At 38.6% G+C, this 15,019-nt stretch overlaps 2 protein-coding genes across 4 annotated transcripts in view; both read left to right on the plus strand.

The window, feature by feature from the left end:
* The first annotated feature begins 477 nt into the window (after positions 1-477).
* os9 (OS9 endoplasmic reticulum lectin) lies at positions 478-10,878 on the plus strand. Of its 2 annotated transcripts, XM_034870344.1 has the most exons (15): positions 478-677; positions 1,089-1,271; positions 1,768-1,831; positions 1,910-1,986; positions 2,178-2,276; positions 2,472-2,673; positions 2,984-3,139; positions 3,293-3,408; positions 3,600-3,660; positions 6,491-6,573; positions 6,714-6,908; positions 7,135-7,336; positions 7,744-7,911; positions 8,415-8,524; positions 9,459-10,878. In XM_034870344.1, the coding sequence occupies exons 1-15, from the start codon at positions 528-530 to the stop codon at positions 9,594-9,596; spliced, it is 2,004 nt and encodes a 667-aa protein (XP_034726235.1). In that variant the 5' UTR covers positions 478-527; the 3' UTR covers positions 9,597-10,878. The 2 variants fall into 2 exon arrangements, with proteins under 2 accessions (XP_034726235.1, XP_034726236.1); XM_034870345.1 differs by lacking the exon at positions 7,744-7,911.
* Positions 10,879-12,413: 1,535 nt separating this feature from the next.
* c1galt1b (core 1 synthase, glycoprotein-N-acetylgalactosamine 3-beta-galactosyltransferase, 1b) overlaps positions 12,414-15,019 on the plus strand; it is a 9,799-nt gene continuing 7,193 nt past the window's right edge. The window contains exons 1-2 of one of the 2 annotated variants that reach the window (XM_034870355.1): positions 12,414-12,982; positions 13,145-13,416. In XM_034870355.1, the coding sequence (XP_034726246.1) occupies positions 13,194-13,416 (223 nt within the window). In that variant the 5' untranslated portion in view covers positions 12,414-12,982; positions 13,145-13,193. Of the gene's footprint in view, positions 12,983-13,038; positions 13,417-15,019 lie in introns of those variants that run through there. The other variant, XM_034870356.1, reaches the window with a different exon arrangement.

A 15,019-nucleotide genomic window follows, 5' to 3' on the forward strand; every position in this document is an offset into this window, starting at 1 on the left:
TTGACAACGTTTGTAAGTCTGACACATTTTTATTTACACATTTACTTTTTTTTAAATTTTATTTTGCTCTATTCATAGATTTGTTTATATAGTACTTATCACTTTTTTTACTTGGTCTCATATTATATAAGTTGTAATTACTTTTCTTTATAATCCAATGTTAAGAGCTGCGATGACTGAATGTTTGTAAATTGATTTCTAAGTAAAAAAAGTAAAGGTATAATTTTCAGTAGTGTACTGTACATGAAAGCATTTTAGTAGAGTATGTAAGAGCATTTCTTGTGTGTGAGTTTGTGAGGTAATTGTGAATAATGTCCTTTAATGTCACAATGTCACAATGTAGTGAGCCTATTTGCTCTGTGGCTAAGGATCTTTTTCATAAATCTTTACACAGAAATGTTGAAGCATTGATAGACACATAGATTAGCCAATGGCAGAGCAGCTCTTCTCGTATGGACCAATCAACTGCTACCAGGTCAGGCGTTCTGTTTCTGTGTTTTGTTGCTGTCAGACAAGGGTAGTCAATCATGGCTGCTTCCTTGGTACGGTTGCTAAAAAGATTGTACGCTTTCTTGTTGATATGCCCCCTCTGTATTCCAGCCTTCTTGAATTTAGAGGAGCTGAATGAGATGAAATATGGGATTCAAATTCTCCCAGATCCCGTAATGTTGGGGCAGGTGAGCGAAGTGTTTCGGGAAAGCTAACGGTTAGCTTGCTAGCTAGAAAGTAGGCTACAGTTAGCAAGCGTGCACTATCTTCCTTTAATGTTACTGACGCGAGTAATAAGTATCCTGTCTGTAGTTAGCTAGTTTAGAAAATGTAATTTAAAAATGTAACTATACAATTGGCTTGCAAATTACACGAAAGAAGCTTGATTTGCACGTGACCTACGCAGCTATTCTTGACAGCTGTCACAACACAACCTCAGCTTCCTAACTTCCACTGAGTTAGTTGCAACTTCTTTATATTGCAAATAACTACACTAGAAGACCGTAGCAAAACCAGCTAGTCAATAGACTTAAAGTACTGTACTAGTCATAAATGGCATTGTCACACGTCAGGATGCTACAGCAGTCTTTCTCCTTTAGACCAAGACAGAGGAGGTGATGATGGTGTCCAGTAAGTACAAGCAGCTGTATGAGTGTCGACTTCCAGCCCAGGCCGTCCGGTTTCATCAGGATCCTGCATCTGAGCCTGACTCACAAGGGTACACCGGGCCTGACATCCCAGACCTACTCAGTCCAATGCACAATGCTCAGTGTCTAGTGAAGGTGAGTTCTCAACTGGTTATCTTTCAACAGATTTTTTGATTTGAGCACGCTTTGCTACGCCGACCTTTTCAAGAAGCTGTTTTAAGGAATGAAAGAGGGAAGCTGTATTCGCATGGCTCAACAAGTCTGCCACGGCTGTTAAACTTTGAAAAAACGTTTTTTGTATGGCTATGTAAACAGGAATATTAGTGGAATATTCACTTTTATTGGGCGTGTAAATAGCTTAGTCAGAATATAGGTTTTTTTTCTGAATAAGGACAAAAATCTGAATGTTATTTACATGTAAACATAGTCATTGAGTAGGAGAGTTTGTTGTAAGGTGTCCTACTGGCCCTAACCTTTTCAAAAACATGTGTACAAGTTGTTTGAGTGTGTGGAATTCTAACAGCATGATCAATGACATTTTGATGGTATTGTGCAAGTAGCCTAAATGAAAAGAAAAATGTGTCTGTCAATTGCTGTATGGTCAACAGTTTGCTGTCTGTGTTTCCTGCAGACGAAGGACTGGTGGACATATGAGTTCTGCCACGGTCAGCATATCAGACAGTACCACCTTGAAGGTAAGAGCTTATCTCTGTGCTTTTAATCTATGTTTTTCATGAGAATCACTTTGACACATGTCGTTCTTCTCCCCTCAGACACAGAAATCAAAGGAGACATTCTCTTCCTAGGTCATTATGAATCTGAATTTGATTGGAACAATGAAACAGCAAAGGTAAAGTTGCCTCAATCTTGTAGTTTTTTTAATCATCCATGATTCATTATTAATTTTGGGTATACATTGAAGAACTTTCTGTAAGGACTATATGTGATCAATTAGAAGTGCATAAACATCAGAAGCATCACATTTTGAGTATTAAGTATATTATGAGTTTACTTAAAACATGTTTCCGTTTATTTCCTTAGGCCTCCAAACAGCACAGGCTAAAGCGCTACCACAGTCAGACCTATGTAAATGGCTCAAAGTGTGACCTAAATGGAAATCCAAGAGAGACTGAAGTCCGGGTAAAACTTTCAGTTCCTTAATCCATTTCTATACCATTCTACCCGTGTGGTTTTGTCAGTTTTTTTTCTGTTTTGTTTATGTTTTCATTTCTGTTTTGCTACTCCAAACAGATATGAATGTGAATATGACATGAAAATGTGCATGTTGTACTAAGCGATCCTCCTTAACTCACCTAACTAATTTTACTTTTCCAGTTTGTGTGTGAGGAAGGCTCTGGTGACTACATCGCCCGAGTGGATGAGCCTCAGTCATGCCGCTATGTGCTGACAGTTCACACAGGTCGCACCTGCCAGCATCCATTCCTGCGGCCACCCTCCACTGCCAAGCCCCAGGGTATTGTGTGCCAGCCAGCACTAAGTGCCCAACAGTACATGGATTACGTTAAAGCTCAAGTCTGTGAGTTGACAAAAAAGAAGGTTGCTGTGAGGCAGCATGTGGAGAGAGTCTTGCTTGTTACTTTAACATTATGTCCTGTTATAGTAGAACTGGAGCAGGACATGATATTGGAAAGGAGTATTTTAAAGTGTAATGGTGACTGATAGGAAGATAAAGGCAGTAAAATGTACAACTTTTTGACATTTGTTGTTGAAAAGGCATTTGAGGCACATGAAATCTTTCATTGTCTAATTTCAAAACAATAACAAAATGTGTGACATTATCTTTCTTTCCCTCCCTCCCTCCCTCCTTCCTTTTCCTTTGTTCCTAGCCGATACAAAGCGTAAAGTAGAGCAGATCTCAGAGGAGCTTAGGAGTCTTGATGAGATGTTGACTGGTAATGAAGGGGCAGATGGAGCAGTGGAAGTAACAGCAGAAGAGACATCACCTGCACCCAGTGATGATCCAAACCAGTCTGACACAAAAGGTGCATTTTTTTTTTTTTTTTATACTTAAAAGGCAAATTACCTTTAAAATATTGTAGTAATTTGTAAATTCACATAAATAATAATATTCAGTATTTTAAATTTCCACATCAGATGCCAGATGTAAACTTGTTTGTGCCTTTAATTTTAAGCAGATACTTCTGAAGTATTTGAGGGTGCCGGGTCAGAGGAGGCAGAAGATTCTGACTTCTGGGAAGGAGTTACAAAGCCAAGGAGTTCAAAAACAACTGCTTCTCAACAGGAGAATCAGGTAAAGAAATATGTCTTATAATGAATTTTTTATTCACAATATACACAAATTGTGTGGTTAACTGCTAATACTGTTGTTTTTTTAAAATGTACTGTAGAGTTGTTTTCCAGATCCTGGCCACTAGATGGTGCAGGCATATATAGTCCCTCCCCACTTCACAATTCCAACCTGATTTTGTTTTCTACACACAGGAAGGAGATGATGGCTATAACTCACTGACAGACAATGAAGCCATAGATGATGGTGATGAAGGTATACACACCCCCACACACACACAGCTGTTTGAAAGGATGGACAGAGTAGAATAGTTTTTTTAACAACTGTGTTAATTCATTTTTAGAGAAGATAATCACATTACAACAAACAATACAGGTGCAAATCAGAGGTGACACAGTAAGGCTCATGTGGTCCTAAAGTTAACCTATCCCAGAGTTTACCTGAAGAGTTAAGCACTTCAGATAAAACTAAGCAAAGACAAGCAAACATATACTTAATACATAGCAATACTCATTTGTTGAATGTTGACATATACGGAGAGCATGCCTCCAATGCTTTTCTCCCCTCTAAAAACACTATAAAAGATCTCCACATATTGTCAAAGACAAGATATTTACCCTTTCAACGTAAAAATAAGTTCTTCCAGTGGTATATTTAGCTTGTAAGATGCAGAAAGTAATCATGGATTTGTTTGCCTTACTGAGATTATGATTCACGAGTAAAAATGCCAGAGATGCACAGTTTGGCGTTTAATAATAGCCTTAAGCCTGTGACATGTAAAATCATATCCATCACTTCACTCCAAAAAGCCTGGATTTGTGGGCAGTCCAATGGCAGTGACATAATGTGCCCTTTCTACCACAGTTGTAGCATGTATCGGGATTATTGGGGCTGAATTTATTTAACTGAGTTGGTGTTACATAAATTCTAATTATCCACTTAAACTGAAGTAATTTAAAATGGGTATTTATTGTTTGTGTTTGAGATTTTAAGCAAATCCTCTGCCAGTCCTCAGTTAAGATTGCAGAGTTTAAATCTTCACACCATGCCAATCTTTTACTCTCTGAGGAGACATAAAAACTTGACGTCAATCCCCTCTTAGGGAGATGCTTTGTTGCCATTTCTTCAATACAGCTAAGAGTAGCTAGAAATAAAGATTTATGTATTTTGAATATAAATAGTATTTTATCTGCAGGTATTTAAAAAAATGTTTTGGTTGGATGTCATACTTTCGTCTCAAATCTTTAAACAACATGAGAATGTTGTTGTTAAATAAATCTGCAATTTTACTTAGTTCTTTTTCTGTCCAAGATTTGAAGCCCAAATCTTGTTTGCCGGGACTTAAAGCGCTGTTATCCCAAATTAGTGTAAATTGAGATACCACAGGTATCTCACGAACATGTTTATGAACCTCATACCATATCATAATCGAGTTTTGAACAAAGGGATTATGTGTTATTGCTTTTAGTTCTAGTTTTAATATAGCTGAATATAAATATGAATTGAGTGGTAGAGGAGGCAGTACTAAGTTGGGCAACCCAATAGTACCAAAGTCTAGCCCGTCTGTTGTTCCAAATTAAATTACAAAACAGGCTTTTCATCTTTGAAAGAAAATGAATAGGAGGACCAAGAGGAATGGAATGAAAGAGGTAAAGAAATTTTGGAAGAACATTAATTTTAAGTACCTTGATACGCCCTATCATGGAAATTGATAACGTGGATCATCTATTAATAGATTCAGAAACCGACTCTATTACTGGACTATAATTTGCTTCTACTAAATCATCAATTTTATTGGTAATTCTAATATCAAGATAAATTAAGCTATCTCTAACTATTTTAAATGGTGTTTGACCTGGGGAATTTACTCTTTCAGAGTACTAAAGGAAAAGTATAGCAGATTTGCATTCATACATTTTGTAATCGGAAAGTTTACTAAAAGAAGTAATGGTATCAAAACAAGTGATGTGGCAACTGTTCTAGGTGGGATAAAAGAAATGGTTTAGTAGTTTAAAACTATTTGATCTGCCCAGAGACACTCCGGATCTGCTATAACCAATCGCTAACGTTTGCCCATGACTTACTGTATATCATGCACATGTGCAACAAGAGGGGAGATCGACAAGGCTTATATTTAGCATTAGCATTGCTAGCATTAGCCTCATAGCCTTAGCCTTAGGCAACTCCTTCACCACTTACGGAGCGAGCTGGGAAATCAAACTTATCCCAAACCCTGTAGGGAGGAGGGCCACAACATCATGGCCACCAACAAAACTCAAAAAAGATTATTACTCAGGCTTTAACTTCTGGATATTCTGCAGTGTTGCCACAACGAATCTGCTGGCGTTACGGAAATACTACTCAAACTAGCGCACAACTTTAATGTCATCATTGTCAACCACTCCTTCTGTTTGTTGATTGGACCGCCAAAAACTTTGGTCAAGAAAACCCAAGGCTGTACCGCGAAAATCCGGCAGGAGTACTGAAGTGAAATCAAAATTGAGAGGAAGTACGTAGGAGGGCAGAGCCAGGCTATCATAGAAGTGCCCCTAGCTCTGGCACTCAAAAGGCCATTTGAACGAAAAACTAAAATACTGTAAATCTTTAAAGTAGCCTTTCCGTCCTAATTATGCTTTTTAAACAAATGTTTGACTCGGATAGACTACATTCACAAAAACACCCTAGGTTGCATTTTGGCGAGAGTTAGGCTTTAACAGGAGGGAGAATGGCCTTCTGGTTCACCTCTTAGTGACAAGCAGCTTTGGGATTGAAATTCCTTTTGGAGCAGCAATAAGTTCTCACTCTAACTCAAACATGTCTTACCAACACTGTCCATAGTCCAGAAGGAAGACCAGTGCCATTTATGATCATTCTGGCCACTGTTTTACAGCACAGCTGATTTATTGTCCTGCTGCTTTAGAGAGCCTCAAACACGATTAATAAAACAGCCGATTACTTCATTTCTGTGCAGTTATTTTGTGTAGTCTGATTTGCAAATTGAATGATGGAACATTATATTAAACATTTAGTTTGTGTGTTGTTGTTCATCGTTATTCTTTTATCTCTTCACATTTTTGAATTTCAGTTGAAAAATTCAACTTTAAAATCATCACTGACCCCGCAGACCTGATGAAATTTGTCCAACATCTCAAAGAGAGTAACCGGAAGGTCAGTACTCTCCAAGATTACTATAATACTTTTTTGAAAACCTGTTGGATTATATTTCTTATAATATTGTTGTGTAATATAATATAATATTAAGTGTATGAGTATTCAATGCTGCATTTTTTTCTTTTTTTTTTTTGTAGAAAGCACAAAACCAAGCCAAAAGTCAAGGAGAGAAACCGGCAGACAGGGTAACCAAGAAGCTCGGCGAGGAATATGAAGATGAGCGTTTGCTACAGGAGTTCGAGGATGAGATGGCCGACCTCTCAGTGCCCTCTGATAAGATTGATGACATAAAGGAGGAAATGCAGAAGGAATTTGACAACATCATAAATGAGGTTTCAGACTAGAGACAATTTGTTATGTTTGTTTTGAACCCCAGAAAGACTAGCTGGTTGCCTAGGCATCAGCTAATGGGGATCCTTATAATAAATACAAAGAGTCATTTCAACACAAAGACTGATTTAAATATATATATATATAAATAAAGTTAAGTGGCAGATCTGACACAGTGAAACAATGTAACAATACTTGGATGTGATTGGCTTCTCTCTTGTGTTATAGGCCCAGCAGGAATTAGAGACAGAAGGTCTGAAAGGGGAGTTTGATCGCACTCAAGCAACACAGACACTGGAGACAACGCTGGACAAGCTCCTTGATCATTTGGAGGAGAAAGACGTCCAGGACCCAGAGCAGAAAACAGCAGGAGTTCAAAGAGCCAGTGACCCAACCAGGGGAAGCCCCAGCCTGGCTCCCAAGCAGCCAGGTAACCAGGCAACCTGCTCATGTCTGTACACTCTGTGTCTCCCTCCATCAGCCTCATATTTCATTCATTCATATGTGCAATAGTTTGTCATGACCTCTTTCATCCCAGTATAGACATGGAGTTAGTTTGATTCAAAGAGAATTTATGTTGTCAGATTTATATTTTCAATTATTTTGGTTAGAGGTCTTTCCTCTGCTGCCATTGATGTATCTGTCAGGGATTTTCCGTAATCAAATCCCAATTGAAATTAATCACAGTTTCATAAATCTATGACAACGCAGAAATGTATTGCTTAAAAGACTTTGAAATATGCATTCTTGGCTCACACCTCCTCCATCATGTGGCCCTGCTGATGGGTTTTTGAGGTGAACTATGTTGTTTGTCCCTCTTTTGTCTCGTCACCCCAGACCAAGCGACTGACGACCATGTTAAGATCAAAATTACTAAGTATAAGACGGGCAGCAGCCCTGATGGGGAGGTCAAAGTTCAGGAGATGGGCGAAGGAGACCCCCAGTGGCAGCACATAAAGGACGTGGTTAAAGAACAGCTAGAGAAAGCAGGACTGAAGGCAGAAGGTATGAGGGGGGAGTGCCCAAAACACTCACGGCCTTTTCTCTCTTCCATCGGTTATCTTCAGCATATAGTAGTTCTCCTCTCATCTTCGTCAAAAAGCATAAATTGTCAGATTTTAGGTTTTTCCCAAGGTTTAGCTGTTCAAAAGATCGTCATGCAAATAGTCCAATTGTTCATGCTGCCAGCAATTAAACACGTATTCTTTCACCAAAGATTAAAAAATTGCTTTTGGGCACCAATTAAATTAGTTTAATTTTTTTTAACCAGAATTGCAAAATGAAAGATTATGGTAGCAAAATATATCCGACAGCAGTAGGCTGAAGCTTATTTTAAAGGCAAAGGGAAACCAAAGGTGTGCCATGTCTGTCTTTTGTTTTTCATTCACAATTGTGTTTGTACCATACTTCATTATGATTATTTGTTGTTTTAATATCTGAATTGACTTAGATATATCTGTTTAATTGGCAAAGCCTGCCTTTTGCTCTTTCTTTTTTTTTTTTGGCAGGTAAAATTGAGGTGAAGATCTTGACGCGAAAAAATGCAGAGGAGGCAGGTGATCAATGGCTGACTGAAGAAGATACTAAGTCCTTCAGGGAGCTCCTCATAAATCTCCTGGTAATTTAAGAAGTGATTGTAGCTTTTTGTTGGTCTCATTTGATACCCTATGGGTGTGAGTCATACTGTAATACCGTGTTTGCCAGCAGATGTGTGAGACAGCTGTTCAGCAAAACTACTGCTTGATTAGATAGTCAAATCACTAGACTGTAGTCATGAAACACTATGGTATAGTGACAGATGTAAGTTGTCAGTTGAGTCGTTTTATCACTTAACACTCATTCAGACACAACATTTTGTTAACTTATTATTTACTTGAAGGTCACATGGCATGAAAATTTCACTTTATATTGTTAACATTTATATGCGTTCCCCCAGCATAACTATTGTCCCCCTGTGGCTACAAATGGCAATAGGTGTAAACCAAGCCCTGAGTATCCTGCTCTGTCCTTAAGAAAATGGAAGCTCAGATGGGCCGACCTAAAGGACAAGGTTACCTCCCCTTTCTATGCTTCGCCTGCTCAGAGAATTTAGCCCACCCACGAGAGAGAGACATCATGGCTTTCAAACAAGCAAAGTGCCAGTTGGTCAAGGCCACACCACTCTAACATAAAAAAATGAATACACGTTTTAGGAGATAAAACATGACCCTGCAAGACAAGGGAGCAGAGGTGCTATTTTTATTCAGCACATGAAGCCTTTTCAATTAGTGTGATTATTGTTTCAGGTGTCATGTATTGGATCTGGGTGACAGTCCCGCCTCACTTAAAACAACTTACCACCCTCAAGTACACTTTCTTGTCGACCTTTGCCACACTGTCTAGAAAACATTAACTAGATTATGACCTGTGTGTGTTTTGTGTCATTGCCATTCAGCATTTCAGCTTGAGGACTGTGACTTTTGTTTTTATATAATGAACCGCAAGTTAAGTAAACATTTGATCAGAAAAGTTGTGGTTGCTTTGAAACACATTCTGTTCCCTCTATTTTATAGACTGGAGGCACAGAAGAGGTTTACAAAGAGCAAAAGAGGCAGCAGGACTTGGAGAACAACTATAGGTTTGTGTGGGGAGAGTCCCAGGAGGAGTCGCAGTCATCCAGCGCCTCTGACTCAGACGATGTGGACATATGAGCTCATTCAGTGCAACTTATGTAATGGTGAACTCCTGTGAAAACCAGCAGGGAGGGGGACTCTGAAGTGCAGCTGCAAATTTCAAATAGAGCCCCAATGATTCAATTACTGCTATTAAACCTGGCAGATAATATCAACTCATCTGTTTGCACATGCAGATATGTGTCTGTGTGTCTATGTGTTTGCAGTAGGCACCAGGTTTATATTGCACAATGAAACCGCAATGTTTCAACTGTACTCGTGCAGTTGAAGGAAGTTATGCATTGTCCCTTTTGATGGGATCCAGTTTTGATAGATTGTGATGTACCCTTTTTTTTAATGTCAGTGAATTGTACTGAATGTTTGCATCTAGTTTTGAAGTTGTCAGCTGCACAGTGTCCACAGTTGAATTATTACATTTGTCTCAAAAACGTTAACGTTAAAATACCTTTTTAAGTTAACTGTGCATGCTTCAACAAACTGGAGGAGTGTTTGCACATGCTCAATTGAATGTTTACTAAAAAGTAGGATTGTGTCTGGATTTGAAAAAAACAAACAAAAAACCCACAGGTTCAAATTTCAGTTCTCACTTTGACACTTTGTTGCTGCATTTTGTGATTGGATCACAACTGTAGATTGCAGAAGTGTTTCCTCACATGCTGTGACACTTTATATCTTTAGTACAAGGTTTTGAAAACTCAGAATTTTAACATTGTTTCACAAAAATTTGTTTCTTTTTGGTTCTGTGTTGGTAAAGGGATTTAAAAGACTACTAAAAGGAATGTAGGAAGATACATCTTTTAAGTGTGTACTTTCATTTCTGACAAGAATTTAATTTACCTTTTATTGAGCAAAGGAAAACGAAGAACACAATATTCACTGGACCGAAATAATGGATCCACACAAAACTTTTCTAAGGATCCTACAGAGGTGGTTTGTATAATTTATGAGGAATTGTGACTACTTGGAACACATGAACACGATTATTGCGTGTGAGTATAATTTTGATTTGTTGTAAATTGGCACAAATTAAGTGGGACTTCAGTTACCTGAGTGAATGTGTTCAGATTTGTGACTGTGCAATCTTGCATATGAAACTTAACTGTGGAAATAAGTTGTATACAAACTTTTTCAGACACACAATTGAGGCATTTCTTCTAGAGGCTTAAGAATAAGAGTAACCAGACAAAAGCATCGGGATGTGTGTTTTGATGTGGTTTATTGACTTAGCTGGATCTGTTTTCTAAATGATTTAGATAGATCTTTTTTGTTATGCAGCCTTAATGGTTTTATTTGCTCTTGGCATGCAATACAAAGTGACAGGGTTGAGCTAGCTATATAAATAGGAAAACAATACTATAGAATCAACAATTCTAGGCCCAGTAAACCCAACTAATCCAAAGAGAGCTAAACTATGTTCAAGTTTGCGATTAAGGCCCCAGCTCCTTTGTGTGGCTTGACGGGAAACAAACACATTTTTTGTTGTTTTTTGTGTCACCCTGTTCTTAAGAAATGGGTGTGCCGTTACACTTTAGCTGCACAAATTATTTGTGAATCATGACAATTCACAGTAGAGGCAGATAGGACAACATATGTTTATTACTATATTCTTGAATGGGGCTATATTAACTGTATTAGGAACACCATATTGGTTTCATAGTCTGACAAAATTCCATCTGTGCTGCCTTAAATATAAGTTGTTTTGCAATAAAAAAAAGATATACCATACAAGTCCTCTGCATAATATCAATCCACGTGTTTTTTGTATGTACTAGTGATAAACATTTGTTTGTAGTGGATTAGATGAACAAACTGAATGCCCTTCTGCATCAGGTCCTTATTTTAATTTTTCCCGAATTAATTTGAACAACTAGGTGTAACTTAATACTTATTTTCTCAGCTGCTGGTTCACAGGCAGTAGGACAATGTATAGCCTTTTGTTAATTTAAGTGATACAATCGTGTCTGTCACGCTTCTGCAAGTTTTAGATAAACAAATGCAATTGGAACGTTACTCATCTGTAACGAAGTAATAGGACGCATAGGCCTACTGTTTATAATTTCAAAAATCAGATTACAGTCAAAAAAATAAACGCGTAACTGGTTATTCAACTAGGCTATCTGCAGAGAAAAACAAACCAAACGTCCCCTTTCGCGTTGAGGAGACGTAACAAAAATGGCAGACCCACCAATATGCTTTTTTAGGGGTGGAGCCGGGGGTATCCACGATGCACATTAGCCTACTTCAAATTATTTGCGCAAAAGAACAACAAAAAATTGTAAACTGTAAATGTTGCCAGGTCACAAAAACCTCTCCACCGCCACGAGCTTTAGCTCGGACTCATATTTCTTTGCCCGGACCCTTATGGAAACGAGCATGTTGCCGACACCAGGCAAGCAGCCAAGACTTGGTTTTCAAAACAAAGCACAGATAAATATCCTTGTGGGAGCCAAAGACTGTAAAATCAGTAAATCCACAATGTTAAATAATAAATAGTATTATTGCTGATATTACAAGACTTTAAAACATAATAGTAAAAGTAAAGTCTATGGGGGCAGCATGACATAATAGCATACAAGCCTAGTGGAGGAATCGCCGTAATTCTGGGCAAGATTAACGAACTGACGGCCACTACACCTACTGTTGCATTATTTGGACAAATTTTGGACTGATGTATACAACTTATTTGTCAGATTTGTGCTATTAGTAGTTAATTAATAATAAATAATTGAAATACAGTAAGTGGAAAATGTATTATAAAAAACGTTTGCTAATGCACCACTGCCTTAGCAGGAGAAAACATGTGCGCTTTCTTTTGAAAATAATGCAACTTGACCGGAAAGACAGGACGGAAGACAGCAGACATAAGTTACAATGTAGTTTATGCAGCGTTTTGCAACAACTTTAGATTGGTGTGTTAGTATTTAGGTTATTTTCTTTTAACTAGGCTACTGGGCGTATTCCTTCAACAATTATTACATTTTAGTTTGCTCAGTAGGTAACAGTAACGTTTCCGTTAGTTGTGTTGACACAACAGGAAGGATAGCCGTTTGTAGTGTCGGTGAAACTAACGGACTATTGTTAGCTAACGTTAACGGTTAGTTTGCTAACGCCTGCTGTCCCACCACCAAGGCCAGGAGTCAATGCCAGCTGTAAATTGCTGCTATTATAATTCGTTTTCCCCAATCCTGAGATTAGTTAGCTCGTTTTCAGTTTTGTCACGACAACTGTTAGCGACATTTTCTGTGGCTGGCTGAGCTAGCTTCAAGTTATCGTTCAGATATGGTGGGGAAACGTTAACCTACGTCGTGGTGAAAACTGGTTTACGCATTTCAAAGTTCATGTTACCTGTTATATTGAATCAGCTGTGGGATAACCCAGCTGCTATGATGTCTGCGATACCGCTGGTGAGTAAACCCCACCTTCTTTAACAGGGAGTGATACTCATCAGTTGTCACTTTATTGTAATTGCCCCACTTGCTAACAAGTCGATAGGGACTTAACAGCTCAAGTAGGGGGCCTTTGTAGTGAAACTTTTGTGCATGCTGTCTTTCTCACTATACCTGCAGCACCTGCCAAGTTGAACGACATAGGACACAGTGAGGCACCTGGTCCAGCATGAAGGCCCTCGGATCCAAATTGTCCTTCTGTGCAGGTTTCGCGGTGGGAACCTTCACACTGTACGTGTTTTTTCGGCAAGTTTCGTTTGAGAGGACAGTGTCAACACAGAAGGCCAGCAGTTTTGATAAAGTCCATGACGACCAGCAGCTTGAGGAAGAGAAGACAATATGGAAGAAGGAGAGGTCTGCTCTTTTTAACCTGAAGCACCCGCATCATATAGGTATGTCTTATGATCGTTATATGTCCCCAAAGGACTATATCAAATTTCAGCTTCCCTCTACTCAAATCATCTGCCTAAAGTAGGGCATTGTTTCTGTCCTTCCCAGACACTGCATTAGGCTTTATGATCTGATCCTAATACAAAACTCATACTTGTATTGTAAAGAACAACTTGATTGTAATGTCTCACAATAAAGTTGTTCTTTACACCTTTGTAGACAGACTAATTCTCCTCACGCACACGTTGGAAGCAACTCTAATGTAGGCATACTTCTCAAATCTGCACTGTGGATTGAAGTAGACCGATGTTAATTTGTACAAATGATGGTAAAGAGCAAGATTTAAAGATTGGTAAATGTGTATTTTTAGGGTATCATGTAGTCCATCAGCTATTGTCTGCCACACTTTTTAGCCGTTTTATTACAACGACTTAGTTTCATTTTTGCATTTTTACATGGCTTACTTCCTGGTGTATATGGAGATTATAAAGAAAGACAATCAGGAATAGACCTGGGGAAATCCAGAAGTTACACTCAAAAAAATGATTCAAGCCCTTCTTAGAGGTGACACATTTAAATATAATTTGCTTTATTTAAATATATCTATTTAAGATCATATATATATATATATATATATATATATATATATATATATATATATATATATATATATATATATATATATATATATATATATATATATATATATATATATATATATATATATATATATTCAAGTGGTTTAACTAAAAATGTATTAATAGCTCCACCTAAGAGATTGATTTACGTTGGATAGCCAAAAAAATAAAGTTTAATACGCCCATTTGCGCATTTGCGAGACAGCGAGCACTTTCCATCGCTTCATCCTCCGGGTGCAACGCGAAGGTAACGTTTGGAGGATGCTTCAAAATAAAAGGGGGAAATCCAAAACTTGGTAAGTGTTCGTTTTCTGTTGTAGATTACAAAGTATTTAACTGTCAAATAACGTTAATTCCAAAATAGTGACTGAAATGTGTGAACAGATAAGCGAGCCGAATTTCACTCTTCAAAGTTGAAGGGAGTCGGTGTCTAGTTAGGACTAATTTTAGACTTTTAGCTACCGTTTATTGACATATAGTGTTAGGGGCAACATTGACTGCTTTGGTTAACTCATTTGTTGCTCTTCGTCGCTGCTATGGTTGACCGGGCTAAACTGGCATGTAGACAGGTGTGTGTGTGTGTTTGTGTGTGTGTGTCTCTCCGTGTGTGTGTTTGTGTGTGTGTGTGTGTCTCTCCGTGTGTGTGTGTGTGTGTCTCCGTGTGTGTGTGTCTCTCCGTGTGTGCCTGCTTGTCTGTCTGTCTCCGCGTATGTGTGCCTGCTTGTCTGTCTGTCTCCGTCTATGTGTGTGTGTCTGTCTGTCTGTCCGTCTCCCTGTCTGTGTCCATCCGTTATGGCGGCGTCAAGCAGCCACGGACCGAAGCGGTCAATGCCACGTAACGCTAACCTTAGCCAGTTCAAATGTCTATGGCTCGTTTGGTGATTGTGCGTTCCGGTGTCGTGCCAATGTACTTATCCCCGCCAGGATCTGTATCCCCTGGCCGCGGGAGCGCGCATGCACACAGAGC

The sequence above is a fragment of the Etheostoma cragini genome, chromosome 4 (assembly GCF_013103735.1).
Source record: "Etheostoma cragini isolate CJK2018 chromosome 4, CSU_Ecrag_1.0, whole genome shotgun sequence".
NCBI classification, from domain to species: domain Eukaryota; kingdom Metazoa; phylum Chordata; class Actinopteri; order Perciformes; family Percidae; genus Etheostoma; species Etheostoma cragini.

Excerpts from the sequence above, each read along its gene's own strand:
- os9 (XM_034870344.1), top strand. The coding sequence starts at position 528 with ATGGCTGCTTCCTTGGTACGGTTGCTAAAAAGATTGTACGCTTTCTTG. Across the intron at positions 6,574-6,713 it reads TCAAAGAGAGTAACCGGAAG|AAAGCACAAAACCAAGCCAA; the intron begins GTCAGTACTCTC and ends TTTTTTTTGTAG. Across the intron at positions 7,912-8,414 it reads AGCAGGACTGAAGGCAGAAG|GTAAAATTGAGGTGAAGATC; the intron begins GTATGAGGGGGG and ends TTTTTTTGGCAG.